General features: G+C 43.6%; 3 protein-coding genes across 7 annotated transcripts in view; 1 reads left to right on the forward strand and 2 right to left on the reverse strand.

Moving 5' to 3' along the window:
* The first annotated feature begins 330 nt into the window (after positions 1-330).
* On the forward strand, positions 331-2,652 carry irak1bp1 (interleukin-1 receptor-associated kinase 1 binding protein 1). The gene is made up of 4 exons (XM_030047919.1): positions 331-636; positions 1,618-1,699; positions 1,825-1,955; positions 2,041-2,652. Exons 1-4 carry the CDS (start codon positions 353-355, stop codon positions 2,282-2,284), a joined length of 741 nt encoding a protein of 246 aa, XP_029903779.1. The 5' UTR covers positions 331-352; the 3' UTR covers positions 2,285-2,652.
* A 538-nt stretch (positions 2,653-3,190) lies between these two features.
* On the reverse strand, positions 3,191-8,202 carry LOC115356682 (uncharacterized). Of its 5 annotated transcripts, none has more exons than XM_030047923.1 (7): positions 7,961-8,202; positions 6,480-6,630; positions 5,856-5,945; positions 5,452-5,546; positions 4,334-4,494; positions 3,503-3,619; positions 3,191-3,383 (listed from the first exon to the last, which is right to left on the reverse strand). In XM_030047923.1, the coding sequence occupies exons 2-7, from the start codon at positions 6,602-6,604 to the stop codon at positions 3,273-3,275; spliced, it is 699 nt and encodes a 232-aa protein (XP_029903783.1). In that variant the 5' UTR covers positions 6,605-6,630; positions 7,961-8,202; the 3' UTR covers positions 3,191-3,272. The 5 variants fall into 5 exon arrangements, with proteins under 5 accessions (XP_029903783.1, XP_029903782.1, XP_029903781.1 ...); XM_030047922.1 differs by having other exon boundaries at positions 6,480-6,620; positions 7,884-8,202; XM_030047921.1 differs by having other exon boundaries at positions 7,888-8,201.
* Positions 8,203-9,098: 896 nt separating this feature from the next.
* phip (PHIP subunit of CUL4-Ring ligase complex) overlaps positions 9,099-19,805 on the reverse strand; it is a 47,281-nt gene continuing 36,574 nt past the window's right edge. Inside the window, exons 34-40 of the mRNA XM_030047055.1 lie at positions 19,293-19,352; positions 18,873-19,025; positions 18,347-18,499; positions 17,879-18,090; positions 14,611-14,852; positions 14,305-14,454; positions 9,099-14,148 (exon numbers count right to left, since the gene is read on the reverse strand). Coding sequence (XP_029902915.1) covers positions 13,439-14,148; positions 14,305-14,454; positions 14,611-14,852; positions 17,879-18,090; positions 18,347-18,499; positions 18,873-19,025; positions 19,293-19,352 — 1,680 coding nt within the window. The 3' untranslated portion in view covers positions 9,099-13,438. The remainder of the gene's footprint in view (positions 14,149-14,304; positions 14,455-14,610; positions 14,853-17,878; positions 18,091-18,346; positions 18,500-18,872; positions 19,026-19,292; positions 19,353-19,805) is intronic.

The raw sequence follows: 19,805 nt of genomic DNA on the forward strand, positions 1-19,805 counted from the left end.
AATTCAACATATTTGTCCTACATCAAGGCAAGCCTTAACTTGTAGTCTAACCTTTCTTTACATTGAGACTGCAGACTGTGGCAGAAATGAAAGACCGAAAAGTTAAACTGACTCCTTAATATTTCAACAGTGCACTGAAGGTTAAAAGTTGTCAGCTAGTGGGTAACATGACATGTTGAGGTGCTAATGCTGGGGCGGTACTAATGAATATGTCGCTGAAGCACATTAGTTCGTTGCTTGTTTCTCCCCTACTCCCTTTGTAGTTCTTCCAGAGACTTAGCCCACATATCCCAGAATGCAGCTCACCTATTGCCATAGCAGCGAGAAGTGTGTTTGTGCCGCCATCACCATCATGGACAGTCCGGGTAGAGCATTTGCTTCGCTAGCACGCCGTGCTGCTGGGGATTACTCTCACAATGAGAACCAGCTGGAGGCCGAAGTACCGAAACACACACCGGTGCACCGACCGGGCCATGGCAGCGGCGTGCGGGAGCTCCAGGTGACGGGAGTAGCGGAGGTTTGGTGCCCGGCGGACCGGGTGACGGTGCGCATCAGCGTCGGTAACAGCAAGGAGTCCGTCCACGACGTCAGCAACAGCGTGTCCCGGCGACTCGAGTACATACTGCAAACACTCAAGTGAGAAAGTTTCACAGACTTATCTTCACTACTAGTCTGCCAGTAGTGTGTCCATTAACTGAAGCAACAACAGCAGCGATAGCAGTAATAGTTGGCTATAGCAAGCTAGTAGCACTACCCACTGTAGTTCCATTACTGCAGTACGCGTAGTAATATCCACTGAAGCTTCAGAGCTACTGTACGTAGCCTCACTGAACAGGTAGTACCCATGTAATGTAAAACTCCTGTATTCATTATAGCAGAAGTATCCACTGAAGTATTAAAGGGGTACTACAATAATACCATTAGTAGTTATAGCGTTTAGTAAATCAAGCAGCAGTAGAAACAGCATTCACTGAAGCAGTAGGCTAATACTATCAGGCAACAGTACAATAGTATTAGCAAAAGTATTACACAACAGTAGTAGTAGTCACTCAAGGAGCAGAAGTATTACTTTAGTAGTAGAATAGTATCCACTGAATCAGTAGTAGCAATAATGTTCAACAGAAATACTACTACTTATTCCCTGGATAGTACTACTGCTGTAATAATACTACAGCTTCAATGAATCCTACTACTACTACTACTAATTGTACTACCATACCCTCTAGTACTATAATAACAATTCTTCTGCTTCAGTGGATAGTGCTAGGCTACTAGTACTACTACCATCAATATTGGGCTACTATTACAATAATAATACTACTACTACTTCAGTGGGTACTACTGCTACCACTACTACTATTACTATAAAAATAGTCGAGGTAATAAGTGGAAGAATTTGAACTTCTAATGAGAAGGAACCAGTTACTCACAGGTGAACTACCACCACTGTTGAAACTGTATTCGTAACCTGTTGAACTGAGGCTGTTTGAGGGGCAGGGCCATGTAAACCAATATTAGGGAGGCGCTCACTCCATTCCATTGTCGATTTTCAAGGTAATTTACAAACTGATGATGATAATGATATACCGTCACTGTTTGTGTATCCATTCTGCTCAGACAACATGGAGTCAAGGAAGAAGACGCCTCAGTGAGGAGATTTCTCCATCGAGAAGACGACCTGTATCATATGGATGTGGAGGTCAGGCACTAATTGATTCAAATGTCTCGTGCCATTTGTAGCTGTGTGAGTGTGTGTGTGACTTTAAAATGGCCTGGGTGAGGAAGAGACAGAGAGTGACTGGTGTTTTGTGTTGGTTCCTATAGGTCACAGTCACTTTCTCAGATTTTGAGAGAATGGAGAGAGTGACTGGCATTTTGCTGGAGAAGCTGGACAAGAGTGTGTGTTTGGGGTCGCCGCAGTTCTACCACAGTGCTGAATGCCTGAGTCAACTGAGGTAAAATACACACACACACACACATGCACACACACCTTTGATTATTACTGAACAAGTATCTATTCTTCTGTCTCTGTGCCTCCAGGCAGCAAGCATGTGTAGCAGCAGTTGAAAACGCCAGACAGAAGGCCTCGGAAATTAGTCGTCTGCTGGGGCAAAGCTTGGGGCGCCCCCTGCTGGTCAGAGAGGAGGAGACAAGGGAGTGGAGGAAGGCAGATGAGGAGGACAGTGCCTCCCATTCTCGCCTCCCATGCAGACCCACAGCCACCGCCTCCTCTCGCGTGGCTGTGTCCTTCAGCCTCCGAGACACAACCAGGAAGAAACTCTAAACACAGAATGCACATACACTCACAAACATACCTGTACACCGGTGTGTATTTCTACCAACATCACATTTGCTAGTGTGGCCAAAGAATGAAGAACATACTATTGTAGTTTAATATACTTTATTTCACATGGTTGAATAAAAGTGCCAACTTTTGGTGGAAATTGAAAAAAAAAAAAAAAATCACTCATTCACTGTCAGTAATTCACCTGTACATTCTGAGCAATAACTCAAATTTGTCCTCCATATAAAACCTCAAATGAGTAGGTGCTTTAAATAAAGCATTTTTCATAATTTGTTCCTTCCATTTGTGTACACATTAAAACTTGGTGCATTTCTACCACTCAAAGAAATAAAGCCTGGACAATTTCAGTGAAGATTCCAGAGTCACTGCTCTTCATGAATACACCAATTATTGCTGACTCCCAGTTTTACCACAAGCCCCCTTACAGCAAGGTGGAGCAAGAAGGAATTTGAAGGAATAAACAGAAAGAATTGCTCTGACTTTGGCCTGAACTGATATGAACGCTTAGAACTGGATCATTCACAATTCCTTAAAAAATAATGTTGTGGTAATCAAACTGAATACTATAAACTGGTAGTCAGTTGGGAATAGAACTGAATCTCTGAAGCCAAACATTCACACCCGCTGAATGCCAAATTCAATGAATGAAAAATAAAAATTCAATTAAAAAAACTTGAGACCAGGTGTAAAAGCTCCATACAAGGAAGAGGATGAAACTGCCTGTAAGAAGCATTTCTATGTGCTGGGCAGAATGCAGCTTGTAAAAGGTGGAAAATTAAACCAGAGGAAACCTTTCATAGATAAGCATCTGCATTTACACAACACACACACACACACAAAGGCATTCACACATACATATAGCAGCAGTGGCCAGGTTTCATTTGATGGCCTTCCATATTGCATTTTTTTTTTCATTCACTTGTACACACACACACACACACACACACACACTCAGTCCGCCCAGCAGTTAGTCGTTATCATCATCATCCTCAGGGAAGATTTCTCTGAGCCAAGGCTGCATGACGAACCGTTCTCCATCAAAGTGTGTGAAGTATTGCTCCAAGGTGGGAATGTCCGGCTGCAAACATCCAACAATTAGTCTTGAGTTCTCTGTGTGTGTGTGTGTGTGTGTGTGTGTGTCTGTGTGTGTGCTATCTAATACTTGCAAACTGTTTGTCACTACTCTCTAGCACTTACCCTCATTCCAGTGATGCGCTGCAGTTGTGTCTGAGGCAGGTATGCAACTACCACTGAGGTGGGTCCAGGCCCCTTGAACAGCACTTTGTAGTGAGGTGTGTTCTCTGCTTTGACATCCTACACACACACACACACACACACACACACACACACGCATGCACGTCCACGCAAATCAAAATCAGTGTGTGAGGTTCAGGTGTACCCTGGACACAGGCATTTGTGCAACAGCCAGGCTTAATTGGACCAGTCTAATCTTGGGGGTATCTCTTTTTTAAACAAGTTTTGGTGTCATTTTGTAATAACATCCGAGTAATTTCATTTTAAATATGCTGTTTTAAACTATTATAACTCCTTGTTTGGTTAATTTTCCAGTGTTTTGTTCATTGTAATTTGGGCAATTTTCTGGTCATTTTCTTGTGTTTGAATTTTCTCAGGTTTCAAAGGGTGTAAAGTGTTTCAAAAGCATCTGACTCATTTTACAAGCATTTAAACCAAACACAAAACAAAAAAGAAAATGCAATAGGGATGAGACATGGGTTAACTATTTAGTGGCTGGACTAACCATAATAATTTGAAGGTGGAATAAAATGCAGATTTGAGGGGGACATGCTTCTACATCTAGAGAGCCCATGATACTGAGTCATCATTATCATTCACCATTATCCACCCAAAAAATGTGTTTTGTGTGTCTTGGTGTCCTCAACACTTACTTAGTCCTTGAAATGTACACACCAACATTTGATTTGTACAAAAGAAAATGACTTAAAAGAAGAAACTACAGGCTTTCAGGTGATGCAGCAGTGATGTACGTGTAGACTTGTGGCTGCTAACCTCAAAGTTGGAGTAAACTCGGTCGACCCACTCTGGAGGGGCTCTGAGCTCAGAGTCCCAGCTCACCACCACTCCCACCATGTGGCCCTTCCTCTCCAGCACCACCTCTCCTACCCGCAGGAACACAAACGGTGGCCGGGGACTGCGCACTGCCTTGGAGGCTGTGGAGATGTGTGAGAAAAGAGCCGGCAGAATTGGAGGAGAGAAAGCGGAATCAGGCCACTTTCACACATAAAAACCTGAAACCAACCACAAATTGGACCCCGAAGCTCCGCTCAAATACAGGAGCAGAGAAAATGACTCACTGATCTGTCTGAAAGAGCTCGACTCAGGCTGCTTGTACAGTAATTGAACCTTAGGAGTGGTTTGCTCCGAATGACTCAAGCTATCAAACTGAGGAAAAAAATATTACCAGAGTTTTGTCCATTTAAGGAAACCAACCAATGTCTATTACTGCTCTGCTATAAACCTCCTAAAATGCCTTGATATGGGCCTAAAGGCCATTTGATTTGGCCTTTATGTTGGTAATAAGAGCCAAACATGGTTATAATACCAAGCAAATTACATGCATAATCACTCACCCTGAACTGGACAACTGAGCATAAACCTGAGATTTTACCATTTTAACAGTCTTAATAGCCAAAGTGGAATTACAAGAGTGTGATTTTTACATATCAGTTTTATACACACCATGTTCCTACACTGGCAGTAAAAGACAATAAGCTACACTGTAAGGTTCACTTCAGTTTCGGACTGACTGGAACAACGCAGAAGTGAGACTAATTTTTTTTTTTTTTTATTTTTTTATTTAACCTTTATTTAACCAGGCAGATCATTAAGAACAAGTAAGAAACTTCTTGAGGGAAAAAGGGGAAGAGGGCTGTGAAGGAAGGTTTGGTTAGTGGAGCAACAGCATAGAAACACGGCAAGACAGACATACGGCAAGACAACTACCGCATACAAACACAGCAATACAGACATACAGCGACACAACTACAATAAGAAAACAAAAACTGGGCAGTGAAGACTTTTGTTTTTAACGACCAGATTATGAACACAGGCTTTATAACTATATCTCCTGACCACAAGTTCCCTCACATACAGTCGTAGGAACAAACCTCCAAAGAATCCTTGGTCATTGTCAAGAAGCATGGTCTCTACGGGAGGGACACCCCCAGGCACCTGCTCTTTTTCTCCTAAGCCAACCAGCAACCTTAGAAAAGCAAAAGCATAGTCAGTCTTGATTTGTGAGTGAGTGTGTGTGTGTGTGTGTGTGTGTGTGTGTGTGTGTCCTGGGTAAGTCAAATGTTCCTGCAAGACCATAAACCTTCAGTTATGACTTCTGAGGACTGATTGAATTGTGTTTGTGTATTAAAGTGGACACTGACAGGCAGGTAAAGAGTGGGCAGAATGTCTTGGCTGGTGTTACAATGCCCTCAAGTCTTGACAACACAAAGAAAGGCTGTTAGTTTGAGCCTTAATCCACTCTTGTGATTATTTCAAGAACAAACATCCCACTTACATGAGGCTGGACACTTGCTGGGTTGCCCACTCCATCCATGCAGTGCCATTCAAATAAGATGTTCTCCACTCTTTCCAAATCCTTTGTAAACTAAAACATGATGACAAATTATTTTATTACTTACATCTCCCTACAAAACCTCTCAAAAAGTAATAATTATAACGTGTTTGTGGTACTCAGTCATGAATTTATAGTGACATACTTAATTGCATGATCCATGATATCCCTTTCATGCTCCTCTGGAGACTTAATAGTGTTGCTTTGATAATAGCTATAGATTTTATTTGTTGGGGACTGACTTTCTTGGGTGATGAAATTCAGTGGCTAAATATCAGCAAGTTATGGGTTAATACTTGGCATTGGTGGAAAAAACACATCCTTTTTAATATTGTCAAGTCAAGAAATTATGGTGGAATATCATAGGATTTCCCGCTGGTTTGTAAAAGGCTCATTTTAAGAAGATGAAATCCAGAGGTGCTGGTGCTATATTGTCAAAGTTTTCGAGGTCCTGTGATATTTTTCTTAGATCCACACACTTCCAAGGCCGTTTCAGGACCCCCGAGCGCACCCTGATCAGCCGCGCGGACAGGACGGAGAGCAGCCTTTACGCACGGACCGTCTTACCGTGCACTGGCGTGGTAGCGCTGCGCCGCCGTGGAGCCGCTCCACCGGGAGATGAAGTACTGCGCGGGCACGGCGGAGAGCAGCAACACGAGCTGCAGCACGGCGGTGGCAGAGAGCTGGGGCATGACGCTGCTGCTGCTGCTGCTGGCACCTGGGGACGGAAACGAGGGCGTCAGGTGGTCACCGCAAAGTGTGGGATAAAATACCACAATTATACCTATATTTATACCTAAAAAAAAATAATAACAGAGGTGTGTGCGTTCATGCAGTTTCGTAACTGGGCAAACAACAACATATTTTAAGTCATCATTCACTAGTTTGTTGTCAGATATTTCGCCGATATAACCCTGTTTCGAAGTTTTGAGTGGAAAAGCTGGTGTATATACAGGCTCGTTTATCCCTACACCTTAAACGGCGTTAATGTTTCCAGCTTCGATCATAAGTTGCGAAAGTAAAAATTTAATGCGAACTAACATATGTTGCAGCAACAACTTCGCCCGTACACCGTGGCCACGCCTCGGCAAGACAAACGTACTTAAGACGCGACAGATTAACAGCAGGATATTATTAATATGGCTCTTACCTCGAGTCAAAGTTCCTAAAATCGTTCATCCAACTATCTGCCCAACATTGCGGCAGCGCGTGTCCGTGCGCCGCACCTGGCCAGGCCTGAGACGAGTGACACGGTTTCACTTCTGCTGTATTTACATAAACCACACGCTCGTCCATGCCGCCGCCACCTGTGTATTTACATTTTATGTAGAAAAATTGTCAAACTGGTTATCTGCCCAATCATTGCGGCCCACGGGGGGGAACCGGCGGACCTCTAGCGGTTCGCCACGTCAGGAAGAGCCGAGCCCAGGGCGCCAGGCGGGGATGTCGCTGGTGCGCAGTGGCGCCTTCACGACAGCAGGTGGGAGAGTTGCTCAGCCGAGGAGCAAACTCTCACACTCACCTTCCGTGTAGGCCCTCTTTAGCTCTTGGATTTATTTACCCTGTTTTACCATTTTGATCCTGTGATTTTGTGGTTAATGCAAAATGCTGGGCAAATAGGATCTCGAGCTGCTGATTATGTTAAATCGCAGACACCAGCTCTAAAGTGATCAATCAATCAATCAATTAATCATAGAACGTGTGTTTGGTGCGCAGTGTTGGGTAAGATACTCAAAAAGTAATTAGGCAAATTGACTCATTAATCTCTAGAAATTCTAAGGAGATTACTAATTATTCTTTCTTAAAGTAAAAAGATGATAAATTACTTCATGTTTATGCTTTAAAACCCAGCTCAGCCCTTATCAGGAGAACAAGACACACAATCATATGATTAGTGATCAGTTTTGTCTGTTACATCATATTAAATGAAAGTTATCAGATCCTAGACTGGTCCTCTTGGTAGATCTCCACTTACAGACACAGATTGTCTCCAGAGCTGATCATTCAGCTCATCGCACTCCGTAACTTTCTCACTGTTCTCCAATTACCGGTGCGTGCGCGTCGTTTCTCTTCATTTCATTTCACTTCATTTCTTGATTTCTTCTTCAATCAGCTGTGATGCGAGTTCAGTTTGATCCACAGTGGCGGGTCGTTTCTGCCTCATCAGTGTTGTGCTGTATGGATTTACATGACAGGCTGGTAAAAACTACCTGCAGCAGACAGGAGGCGGACTGGACTTGCCTCAGCTCCCACAGGAGGGATTCTGGATGATCTTGAATGACCTCGCTGACAGTCCGCCCACCTGTCCCCGCTCTCTCCCAGGCACTTCACTGATCCACCCGCCGCACAGGACCACATGAACGCAAGCGGGCATAGTTTGATGTGATTTTAGACGACTTGAATCTGCTGCAATGAAATTAACTAAAGTGAGGTTCCGTGCTCATTTAACGCGATTTTTTATTAGAAATGTAGGCCTAACTGTAATTTGATTACCGAAAATTTCAAGGTATTTTAAACGTCCTGCGTTACCGGGAGAACTTACATAAAACTAATATAATTGCAGTACCACGTTCCTCCCAACATTTGTGCGCAAGTTAATCGCCCTTTTATTTCTCTTATGGTATCGCCATAATATTCCTTTATCTTTTGGGGGCCCTCACACTGTATGCACTGAGGGATCCAGGGGCCTTAGTGGTTTGCTCACGCTGTAAGCACCCAGGGGCCTATTGCTGTGCACACTGAGGGCCCTGGTGTTCAACCTCCTTTTAGGTATGTGGCCACGCACAGCTTATGGCCTGACCCCTGGCAGTCTGAGGGCCCGGGCCACTGCATGGCCCCACTAGCCTGGTTCATAATCCAGCCTTGCTCATGGTATCTATTTGAAACATCTTATTTATTATAGGATTACTGTAATTCTTTAACTGTGTCAATGGATCATAAACAGAAAAAAATAACATCCATGCATTGTTCCTTACAAGACTGCATGCCTATGTAACTTATTTCAGTTTCATACTACTTTCATGATGTATACCATGAATTAAGGTCATAAAAAAAGATGAAATGAACTAAAATGAGCGCAGGTGTGTTGACCCTCTATTAGACACCTGGAACATTAAAAACACAGAGGGAACTCTTACATGCCTCTATCTTGTCACAAAAAAATAAAAATCAAAAGTGGGAAGTGGATATGGAAACACAACTGTTTATTTACTTAAAATATCAGTATGAACTAACAGGACAGCAGTACTCCCCTACACATACATTCTAGCTTTATGTTTCTTTTTTGCATTAATTCCTTTATATATAAAAAGTATCCAAACTAACAAAGACACCCTCTTCAATCAGTTCAGGTGAAACAGAGTACAGACCCCCTCCCCTCCCCATCCCGCCCCCTGTGGTTCTTTCCCATCCCTGACCCCCCCGACCCAAACTGAAAAAGCCCTAGAACCCATCCCGGTGGCTCACATGCAGCCACTTCACACACACACTGTGACCTTTCACCTGGGACCCCACACTGATGCCCTGTCAGAGGTCACCACAGCACAAATCTGTGACACATTAGCACAGGCCCATGGTAAATGTATAGATGGGGGCCCAAACACATCGAGAGTCTCAAGATAAGAAGGCTGATCAGAGATGCCGATCAAAGCTGGTGACCTCACACCGTTGGAAACCTCTTCAAAATCCTCTTAAAAGGTGGTGCGTGATTATCTACACCAGTTATAAACCTAAAACCCAATAAGGTTTACCTGTACAGCAGTGGGATCAGGGGGCAGGAGAGATGCAACTGGTGTCTATTTGAAATAGGTAAGAAGTTGTAAACCAGTGAAGGCTTCAAGTAAGTGGGTGTCGTTTTGTTTTCTATAAACTGTGGACTTTGAGACTACAATTGTGAGTGAGGGCTCTAAATAAACTTGAACTTTCACGTTTTCTTTGAAATCACTTCAGATTGTTGAGGGGTGCCTCAAGTCAGTATTACTACCACAATGAAGGGAACTTGACCAGTAATCCCAGATCAGCTCTCTTACGCTGACATGGTTGATACATACAGGAAGTGGGGTGATCTGATGAAGAGAAGGCAATGGCAGCAAAGGCAGAAGAAACAGGGTCGATGTCCACTTTGATAGCACAACTGCATTCCTACTTTAAGTGTCGATTTGAATTGGCAATCTAAAGAAACATCAGAGTGTGATGAGGGCTCAGTTTGTCAAAAGCATCTCTTTTGCAGGCAGGCTCATCGTTCTTGGTTCAAATTGAGTGTTTACTCTAAGAGCCTATCATTATGTGGAATACTCAAAAGTGTATCGACTATATCCCTATCTCATATCTCGAACTGAATTTTATGCGCTGTGTACAGTCAGTTTCCACAGTGCTTTTTATCATCTTGTGAGTATAAATTTGTGACGGATATGAAATAAAATGTAAAAAAAAAAAAAAAAAAAAAAGTGTAAAAGCCATCATCTAGAGTATGTGCATATGAAGAATTTCATTCCCAAACTATAAAATTTTATTTACAAAAAAGATGAAATTCATCAATAAATATTTAAAAATCAAATGTTTTTGTCCATTAAAGCCAACCATTAGGTGGGCAGAGATCTTAAGAAAAATCTGATCTTAAACAGCAACCTATAATATAACACTTTACTTAATGCATTTAATGCATAGTGCTTCATTTTCATGTCGGTGAGCACTTTGAGGAAGCTGTCAGGTTTAAAAACATCTAATTTTGAAATGAAAGTGTTCATATGCACAATATCAAAACACTCATTCTCAAATAAAAACAAAAAGTCTTGCTGCAAAAGATGCTCTAAGAAAAACCCAGGGCCAGTTCATTCCATATTGCATTTCCTATCATCAAATGAGTCCAGCAGACTGTAAAACACCGTTTCAGCAGCACATCACCTCACAGAAATCTTGTATGGCAGGGACAGAGACAGGAATTTAAAAAAAAAAAAAAAAAAAAAAAAAAAAAAAACATGATACAATATAGGGAAGGGACCTTGACACACTCGCTGTGGGGACAGTAAAACTGATTCTGAAAATTAACACATTCAAAAGCCATGTTCCAAAACTTCAGTGCCCAAAGACAGAATTTGGCATTAACAAAATCCATAACAAAAAAAACCTCATAATGATAAACAGACAAGATAAATGTTGAATAATATGTGACAGGAAAGAGTTACAAGAATGGACCAGGTGTATAAGAGACTGCCAATGTTCAGTTCTCCCCAGAGAAATCCTGGGGTTTTCTAGACTGGAAAACGAGCAGATGTTGACATTCAGATGCTCTGCACTGTGGTACTGAAAATAAAAAAAAACATGATGTCACAACAGGAGGCTGCCATCTTTATGCACTTGGTCCTCTAAGGTGTGTGTGTGTGTGTGTGTGTGTGTGTGTAGAGAAAGAGTGATATAATCTTTGTCTCCTGTCAGATTTTTTTTTTCAGTCTTTGCTCTTTTTAATAAGCCCTCTGTACAAGCCTGTCCGGTCCCAGAAGTCCAGTCTCCTGAACTCAGAGACAAGCCGACCCAGGAAGTCCAAAAAAGGCCCAAAGAGGAGAAATGGAGGATTCCAAAAAAAAAAAAAAAAAAAAATGCAAGAGCAGCCAAGGCACACAATCAGAACAGTGAATAGAGGACCTGTCTCTCTCCAGTCTGCCTAAATGGGTTTCAGTCCAAATCCAGTCCGGTCCAGTTTGATCTGGCTCGATCCTGTTTGTTCCGGTTTCAGGCAAGAGAAAGTGCTAGAACATGCGAGACAGAACTGTGTGCGTGTATGTGTGTGTGTGTGTGTGTGTGCGTGTGAGTGTGTGGTCAATGTAGAAACATTTCATCCATGTTTAAAAAGTTCATTATCATCTGTTAACAATCCAACTCATTTAAAATATACAGGGTTACTCCTTGCAACTGCATTGATAACCGATCTGTGGTATGTGCATCACAAAGCTAGTCACCCAAAGCTCCATTCACTGTACCTTAGGTTTAAACTGACGGTTGGTTATAGTTGGATAATATATTGACATGATTAATGGTATGTTTACAACAATAAAATCTTTTTTTTTTAACTGCTATAAATACATTTCATTGAGAGGTTTCACAACGATCAAACTGTATGCCACTGTTTGTACGCTGAAAGTGAATGACACACTCAATCATGTTAAAAACACACACACATGCACACATTCAATTGCACACACATGTAGTCACAACATAAGTTTGTACATGTATAGGCACATGTACTTTGTAGGCAGAGGCCTAGCGCACTTGTGCACACACACACACACACACACACACACACACACGCACACACACACACACACACACACACACACACACACACACACACACACCAAAGACAGAAAGGCACAAGGTATTGCTAATGTTGAGGACGCATTGAAACATAGTCCATCTAGACGTATAAATGATCCTTACACCCATGCATCCTTTTCTCTTCCTCACAGTAAAAACAGCTTCTAGAATAAAAGAGATGCTAACTCTTTCTCTCTTGAATCAACATGCAGAAACAAACAAAAAAAAACAAACAAAAAAAAAAAACTAAAAAAAACAAGCGCACTCACCCACACACACACGCCCACACACTTTTAAGAGTAAACAAAACCTACGGATCCGCAGTACCCAGCGAGGTACGCCATTTGGTATTTGAGCACAGACAGACACGTTCAGGTCAGCTGATGTGTAAGACTTCCAAAACAGAGAGCCAATCGTCGCATACAAATCTTACAAAAGCAGAGACGGTGTGTATAAAAAGAGTGCGAGCACACAGGAAGGGGCAAGAGACAGTCAGGCCAGCGGTCTGTGGTCAATCACAAACCTGACGTGGGCTCTGCAGGCTAACATATTTGAACGCTGTTTCAAACTTTTCAGCTCACTGAGGTGCGTCTGTCCTATCCAGTGAGACACGTGAAAAGTCCTCAAAACAGATAGGTACGATACGTCCATCTCTCCTCGTATGGTTTCTTCAAGTACTAAAACTCAACTATGATTTTGCCCAGGTCTGACACTAACAATGCTGAAGTTCAGACGGAGATGAAGAGTGGTTCACTGGACAGGAGTGAGTCATAAGATGACTGACATAGGAGTCCGTATGCACCTGTGGGATCCAACATGGACCAATAGCGCGGGAGGAGTCAGAACAAACCAATCTGCCCTCAGACAGCTGTTGGCTGGGGTGGTGATGTGCTTCCTGGGCTGAGAGAGGGGGGCGGGGTCAGCAAGCAAACAGAGGATTGAACAGATCCCTGTACCGGCATGTCTTTCCATAGCCACAGCTTTATGTAGCAGCAGCTGGACTAGCGGCACCTCACACACACATACTCACACAAGCACACGCACACACAAACACATACAGCACTTAGCATGACTTCTCGAACCCAATCCCTAACTCCTCCAACCGAGCAATAAGCTGAGCAGTCTCAGCCCATCTTTTCCCCTCTTCTCTGATCAGCCAGTCAGCCCACTGACATGTCTCCTCATCTCTTGTGTGTCTGTCTGTTTTGCTGTCTCTGTTACCAGCCTATAAGGTTGGCTTTGGCCTTTTCGGTGAGCTTGCGGACACGGCCCTTGGAGGAAGTGCCAAAGGTGATCGATGAGTCCTCAAACAGCAGCTGCCTCTGCTCCTCCTCAGAGTCCTCCTCCATGTACCAGGCTGACCGTCGCCCTTGGTTTCGTGTGCGCATTGACCCCCCAGCCCCCTCCTCTTCCTCCTCCTTTGGAGACTCCCTCCTGTGGGAGCGGTGAGGGGTGGGTTGGGAAGGAGGCGTGACCTCCTCAATGGCCCGCCTGCTACTCCTCCTCAGGGGGGAGGGATCAGGCGACTCAGCTGGAGCAGGCGCTTCCTCAGTCCTTAGCACTCGGGGCCGCCCGCGGCGCTTAGGCAGCGCTGCTACGCCAGAGTCCGATAGCACAGCTGCTTCCTGTGCAGAGGAGGTCCCGCCTTCGTCGCCTGTGGATTGGTCAAGCTCATCCTCAGGGGTGGAGCTCCTGTGGTTGCTCCTCTTCCTCATGTCCTCCAGCTCCTGCTTGCTCTTCTTGCCCTTCTTCTTGCCAGGTGGGCGGCCTCGTGGTCGGGGAGGGCTTCCTGGGGTTGTGACTTCCGGAGGACTCACTGGAGGGTCAGCTCTGGGTTTCCGCCCCCTCCTCCCGACGCCTAGGGTCACATGACTGCTGTGGCCATTCAGGTGAGCTGTGTTCTGAGATGAAGGGCTGGCAGGAGAGCCTGAGAGAGAGAGCGGCATTTATTTATAGAGAGAAACAACATGAGGAAATACATTTGCAATACTGTCTGAATAAGGTGGACAGACAACGTAACATGCTCCAACATAATTATTTCAGGAAGCTGATGAGATAATCCTATTACTATTACTTGTCTTACCTGGTGTGTGTCGTACAGGGGTCCTGAGTTTCCGCCTGGTGCTTCCCACACTGCTACTCTCTGTGGCAGGACACGGTGTCGATTTCTCACCAGCTGGTGGAACTGGAGCTGACACAGAGTTATGAGCCCGCAGCGAGCGAGCAGGAGGCTCTGTTGATAGGGAAAGATTTCTTTTCACACAGTGGTTTGCTGTACCGAGAAGATAGTAGCAATGTGATACATGAAGTTAATTCTTTGTTATAAGGCAGAAACTCAGTTGTTTCATTCTTTCTATTAGCATGGATTTGCATGTGTTGGTGGTCTCACCTGTTGTGCTCTGTGTGTTGCTTGAGGGCGTGTGTGAGGTGGAGGAGGAGGGCGGCGAGTGTGTGGAGTGCCGTGCGGCGCTGCGTGTCCGCCCTGCAGCTGGTGTGTCGGCCTTCCCGTTGACCAGCTGAGGGGCCTGTTTGGGGGGCAGGTTCTGTCTCAGAGAGGCAGGTCGTGAGGGAGCTGGCGATGGCTCCCTCTTTCCAGTCACCCTGGATGACACACGCCTCTTCCTCTCTGGGCTAAAGGCAGGATGGAGGGGAAGTGAGGGTTAGATCAGCTCTGTAGCAGAGCAATCATTGAGCACGTTTACATGCACACCTTATTCCTGCATTAACCAGAATATTCGCAATATTCTGGTTGCGCATGTGTCATGTAAACACGCGCCGAACCCGATTAAGGTCATATTCCGGCTGGAGAGAATTCCGAATAAGACCCCTGGCATATGCCTGTTCTAACTGGAATACTGTGGCATGTAAACACCTTAGTCGGAAAATGCCCTGAACCGGAATATTCAGTCACGACTGCGCATGCTCGATTCGCAAGGAATTCTGTGGCGTCTTTGTTGCTATGGTTACTGCAAGCGGGGAAAACGGCATGGCGAACAGTATGGCGAACAGCTGCAAGAGCCAGGAGACTGCAGTCTGCCTTCAGCTAATCAAAGACTTAAATATCATGGAGTATATCGATGGGAGAAAACATAGAAATAGCGACAGAAGAAGAAGAAAAAGAGGAAGAAGACGAAGAAGAAGACTTCTTTGTCTGTTTTTCCGGCAGACCAGACGCCTATATGCATACTGCTGCCCCCCCGCGGCTGAGTGTTGCATTACATAAGAGAGTGGAATACGCCGAAACACGGGGGCATGCCAAGTGACATGTAAACGAAATATTCCAGTTGCCGCAGCGCAGTTACCTTAACCGGAATATTGACCCGAACCGGAATATGGTGTGCATGTAAATGTAGTCACTTGCACACACACACACACACACATAGACACACACAGACAGTACCTTAGCTGTTCATATGTTGCTCACTAAAATGCAATTAATGGCCAAGCAATAGCAGAATGGGTGCCAAAATCCTACCAGGTCATACCCACCAGCATTACACTGCTGCATTAAATTACAATGTGAACTATTCTGTCATCGCACCAAGAGTGTCAATACATATAGCAACTGCTGTATTGACGCTGCCACTGTCACAAACCACAAGCATCTTCTGCCTGCAGGTCTTGCCTCACTCCCTAGACTCTCTCAATAACTGAACTCAACACCACTGAAATACAATTCAATTGGACAAGAGTGTTCACAAGGGCTCACTGCCTGAAAGACTAATGCCTTAGTTAAAAGGTGGCAGGCACACATTTAAATTGGCATGTATAAGCTTAGAGGCTTGAGTGGAATGATAGCCTGATGAATTACAAATATACACTCTGCAGCTAGAGTCATCTACTCTTCAGAGCTGAACAATGGAAATAAAAAAAAAGGTCCTATTCTACGAGGTAGCAAAAAAAACCTCTAAGAGACTTGGTTCTCCTTAACAGCTGATTTTTTTTTTTTTTTTTTTTTTAATAACATTCTTTAATCACAAAATCAAACATTAAATCATTAGTATAGGGTACTGATCCCTCATTAGAGGACTTATCCTGTGCCTAAGACTGTCTTCTTAGACCAAATTAGTACAAATGGCAAAACCTACAACCTGCCTCAAGTCCTAGAAAGAATAGCAGCTACCCAATCAACTGAGTTATATCTCCAGCAATCGACATTTTAGACAGCTTCAGGTTCCTAATTCAAGTGAGATCAGATTTTAGAGAGCTTCTGCTGGTGCACCCAGAACCACACTGTCATATTTTTTATATTTTTATTACCTTATCACTCATTATGCTCCCTATCTTTGGAACATACTGTACTTCATCTGCTGGTTAAGGAGGCTAATTCTTTGGAAATTCAAACTCAAACTCTATTCTCAGTCCTAAACTAGATAAAGATAAGATCCATCATATGACACTGACAGTTTCGTCTTACTTAACCGTATATGGCATTAACATAGGGACAGGCCCTTGGGGATCCAGTCTAAGGGCTGCATCTTGGTCTGACTGCATAATTACACTTAATTTCTGTCCGTTTCTTCTCTTTCATTCACCTGTTGTTGCTACCTGGTAGTGTACATGGGAACTGGCCCTGACTTTTATGGATGCTGGTATTGGCCTAGCTGGCTGGAATCCCATCTCTCTGCCTTATCATGTTTCTCTTTGTCTTATTTGCTGCCTTGTCTCACATCATTGTGTTTTATTGTTTAGTCCTGGCACCTACTGCACACCCAGTAGTCCTGGAAGGGAATCTTCTCATACTGATGCCCTCAAGATTTTTTCCCCCTCTCCCATTAGAGGGTGTTTGATTGGAGTTTGTCCTCATCTTCACTGCAGGCCAAAGGCTGGTGTTGCCCGGCAGGCTGGGCTCTGCTAGGTAGGCCTAATATGTCTTAGTTTTCAATATGCTATTTTGTGTCCTTTGCTTTTTCTTTTGATTCCTTGTAAGTTATTGTGCTGCAGCCTGTATTGCGTGATTTTGTTTTGTTAGTGTTGATTAGTTATGTGGGTTGGCTCGCGTAAAGTCCTATGAGACATGCTCGTTGTGAAGGGATTTGTAAATAAACCTGACATTTCCACAAAACATTTGAGTGTGCTGAAAGGCTATTTCATAGTTAATATGACTTCTACATTCAATAAAATGATGCTACTTGTCATGAAGAGTATCACTGTCAGGGATGAAGCAATAAATCAATAATGCAATACATTGTTACACTTGTGCCAAGTACTGATAATTGAATTTACAACTTAATTTGCACAGATGCACCATGCGAGTTTCTATGAGGTGTATTTGTTCCCTGTCTTTTGGTATTTTAACTGGGATTGTTCTGTCATGTAAATGTTGCGGTCTCTGTGCATATTAAATCACTGATTACAGCTTATTGAATAATTATGTTACTTTTTCAGGGTATTTTGGCTTCTTCAGCTGCAGATATTGTGATGTATCATAGCTGATTATCTTACAATATATCACATATTGCAGAATCGGCTATCTCGTGATACCGTGTTATCATGGGACAAATAGTGAGATAGTATTGTATCGTGAGTTACCCAGTGATTCCCACCTCTACTGTGAATTGAAATAGCAATATTGGATAGCATTTAAAAGTCATTGGCTCACATATAAAACTGCTGTTGTTATTCTTTGACACACAAAAACAAGTCATCTCTTCTACCTGGATGCAGTGCTGCTTGTGGGAGATTCGCTCCTCCTCCTCCTCCTCTTCATGGCGTGGCGTGTCTGTCTGTCTGTAGTGTGCCGTGTCTGTCTTTCTGTACCCTTTCTGGTCAGTTTGTCCGTCAGGCCGTGGATGGCCTTGTAGTCAGCCAGGATGGAGCTGACGTGCTCCTCAAACAGTGCTGACAGCCGCAGACTCATACTGTAGATCTGGAGACCCAAATACATTTAATATATTGAGTTAATAAGGGGCACAATAATAAATGGGTCACAGTAAGAGGGGTGAAATGTGTGAAAAGGTAAAGGAAAAGATAGGCTGACGTGACATTTTTATTTTACACATTTGCCACAGTTTGAAAATAACTGTACCCCAGTTACTGTGGGGGTGGGAGTGTGAGGGAGTGTGTGTAAGTGTGTGTGTGTGTGTGTGTGTGTGTGTGTGTGTGTGTCTGCACATGTGTCTCACCCGAGACTTCTTACTGGGCGTGTAAGCTTTGGAATTGCTGAAAATGAGCCGTACGTCTTTGCAGAGCTCAATGGGAGACTGGTACTTTCCTTCAGTCAGGGTGCTGAGAACGGTGCCAAAGTCCATGGGCGAGTCAACCACGTCCAGGTAGTCCTTGAGACGCAAAGACAAGTTGGGACAGTTATGTAAGAGATACTGAAAATTTTGGGCGGCGCAAGACAAACATGTTCAGTTCTGTTTTTTGTTTGCCTGCCTCAGACTGAATACAGCTGTGCTGTAATGTAGTAAGCCTCATGGACCAAGAAGGTAATGTAAGACAAAATGGGACTGATTTCTGTTCATGGTGCAAATATATTTGATTCTGATGGAAACTCCTATTCTTGTATCGCGTCTCCAAGAGGAGTCCAGTTAATTTTAGAGGGGGCTGACTTCATTTCACATGTGCAACAAACACCACCTCATCACTAGATCACTTGAAAGACTGAAATGGAAATAGCTTTGAAAAAAAGGTTTGTAAGATAGGTACTGGGTACTCCTGCAGGTCAACCGGCTCTCTGAAGGGCTCTGAATCTTCACACTGAAATATGAGGTCCAGCAGCTCCTTGCAGCGCCCCCTCCAGGCTTGAGGGTCATATGACGGAGGTCGAGTACGCAGTTGGCGCTGCATGGGTCGACGGCCCTGTGTAAAAATGAAAAGAAGGAATTTAATGGAGATATCCCAGAATACAGCCAATAAGGGACAACCTCTTCTTTAGACAATGGAGCAAACTGTCACAGAGAAAGTGACACATCAGAGTTTTTCACAGTATTTTCATTTAAGTGGACAGCAGGATATTATCTTTTCTGCGTACACGGTGACAAATCTGCAGATGCATATTAATTGAACATGCAAAGTGTTGCAATTGGAAAGAAAATGAAAATGTGATCTTGCTGTGAGATATGTCACCTTTCTGTTTCTTGTGGATGTGCCAGGAGTATTGGTATCTTCATCCTCCTCCTCATCATCCTGCATAAGAAATGGGGGAAAAAAAGCACATACAGGATTGTACCAGCTTCAAACGCTCATGTGGGCTGCTCTGCATTCGCATATTTCATTATTTTCAGTGCAAGATGCCTTTCAATTACAACTTGCAAGCCTATCAAAAGACTTTGTGGGGAAAGGAGGGCGCAAGCTCCAGGACAAGACTGCTTGTCATCTTTTTTTTTTCAAGTATTTTTTTTTAAGTAAATTATTTGAAAGATGTAATCTGAAGTGAAGGTGATGACTGTTTGTACACTGTCCAAATAATCACCTAAATAATCACTAAATAAGGATCTTAAATGTGACAACAGACACTGAGACTTCTGAGAATTCTGAGATTTCCTTGCCTCGTTGACATTGTTGAGAATGTGTCAATCTAATTCTATGTTTTTTCTTGAGGTTGTAGTTTGCAGAGGTCTTGTCCTGGACTACAGTATA

The sequence above is a fragment of the Myripristis murdjan genome, chromosome 24 (assembly GCF_902150065.1).
Source record: "Myripristis murdjan chromosome 24, fMyrMur1.1, whole genome shotgun sequence".
In the NCBI taxonomy this organism is placed as follows: Eukaryota; Metazoa; Chordata; class Actinopteri; order Holocentriformes; family Holocentridae; genus Myripristis; species Myripristis murdjan.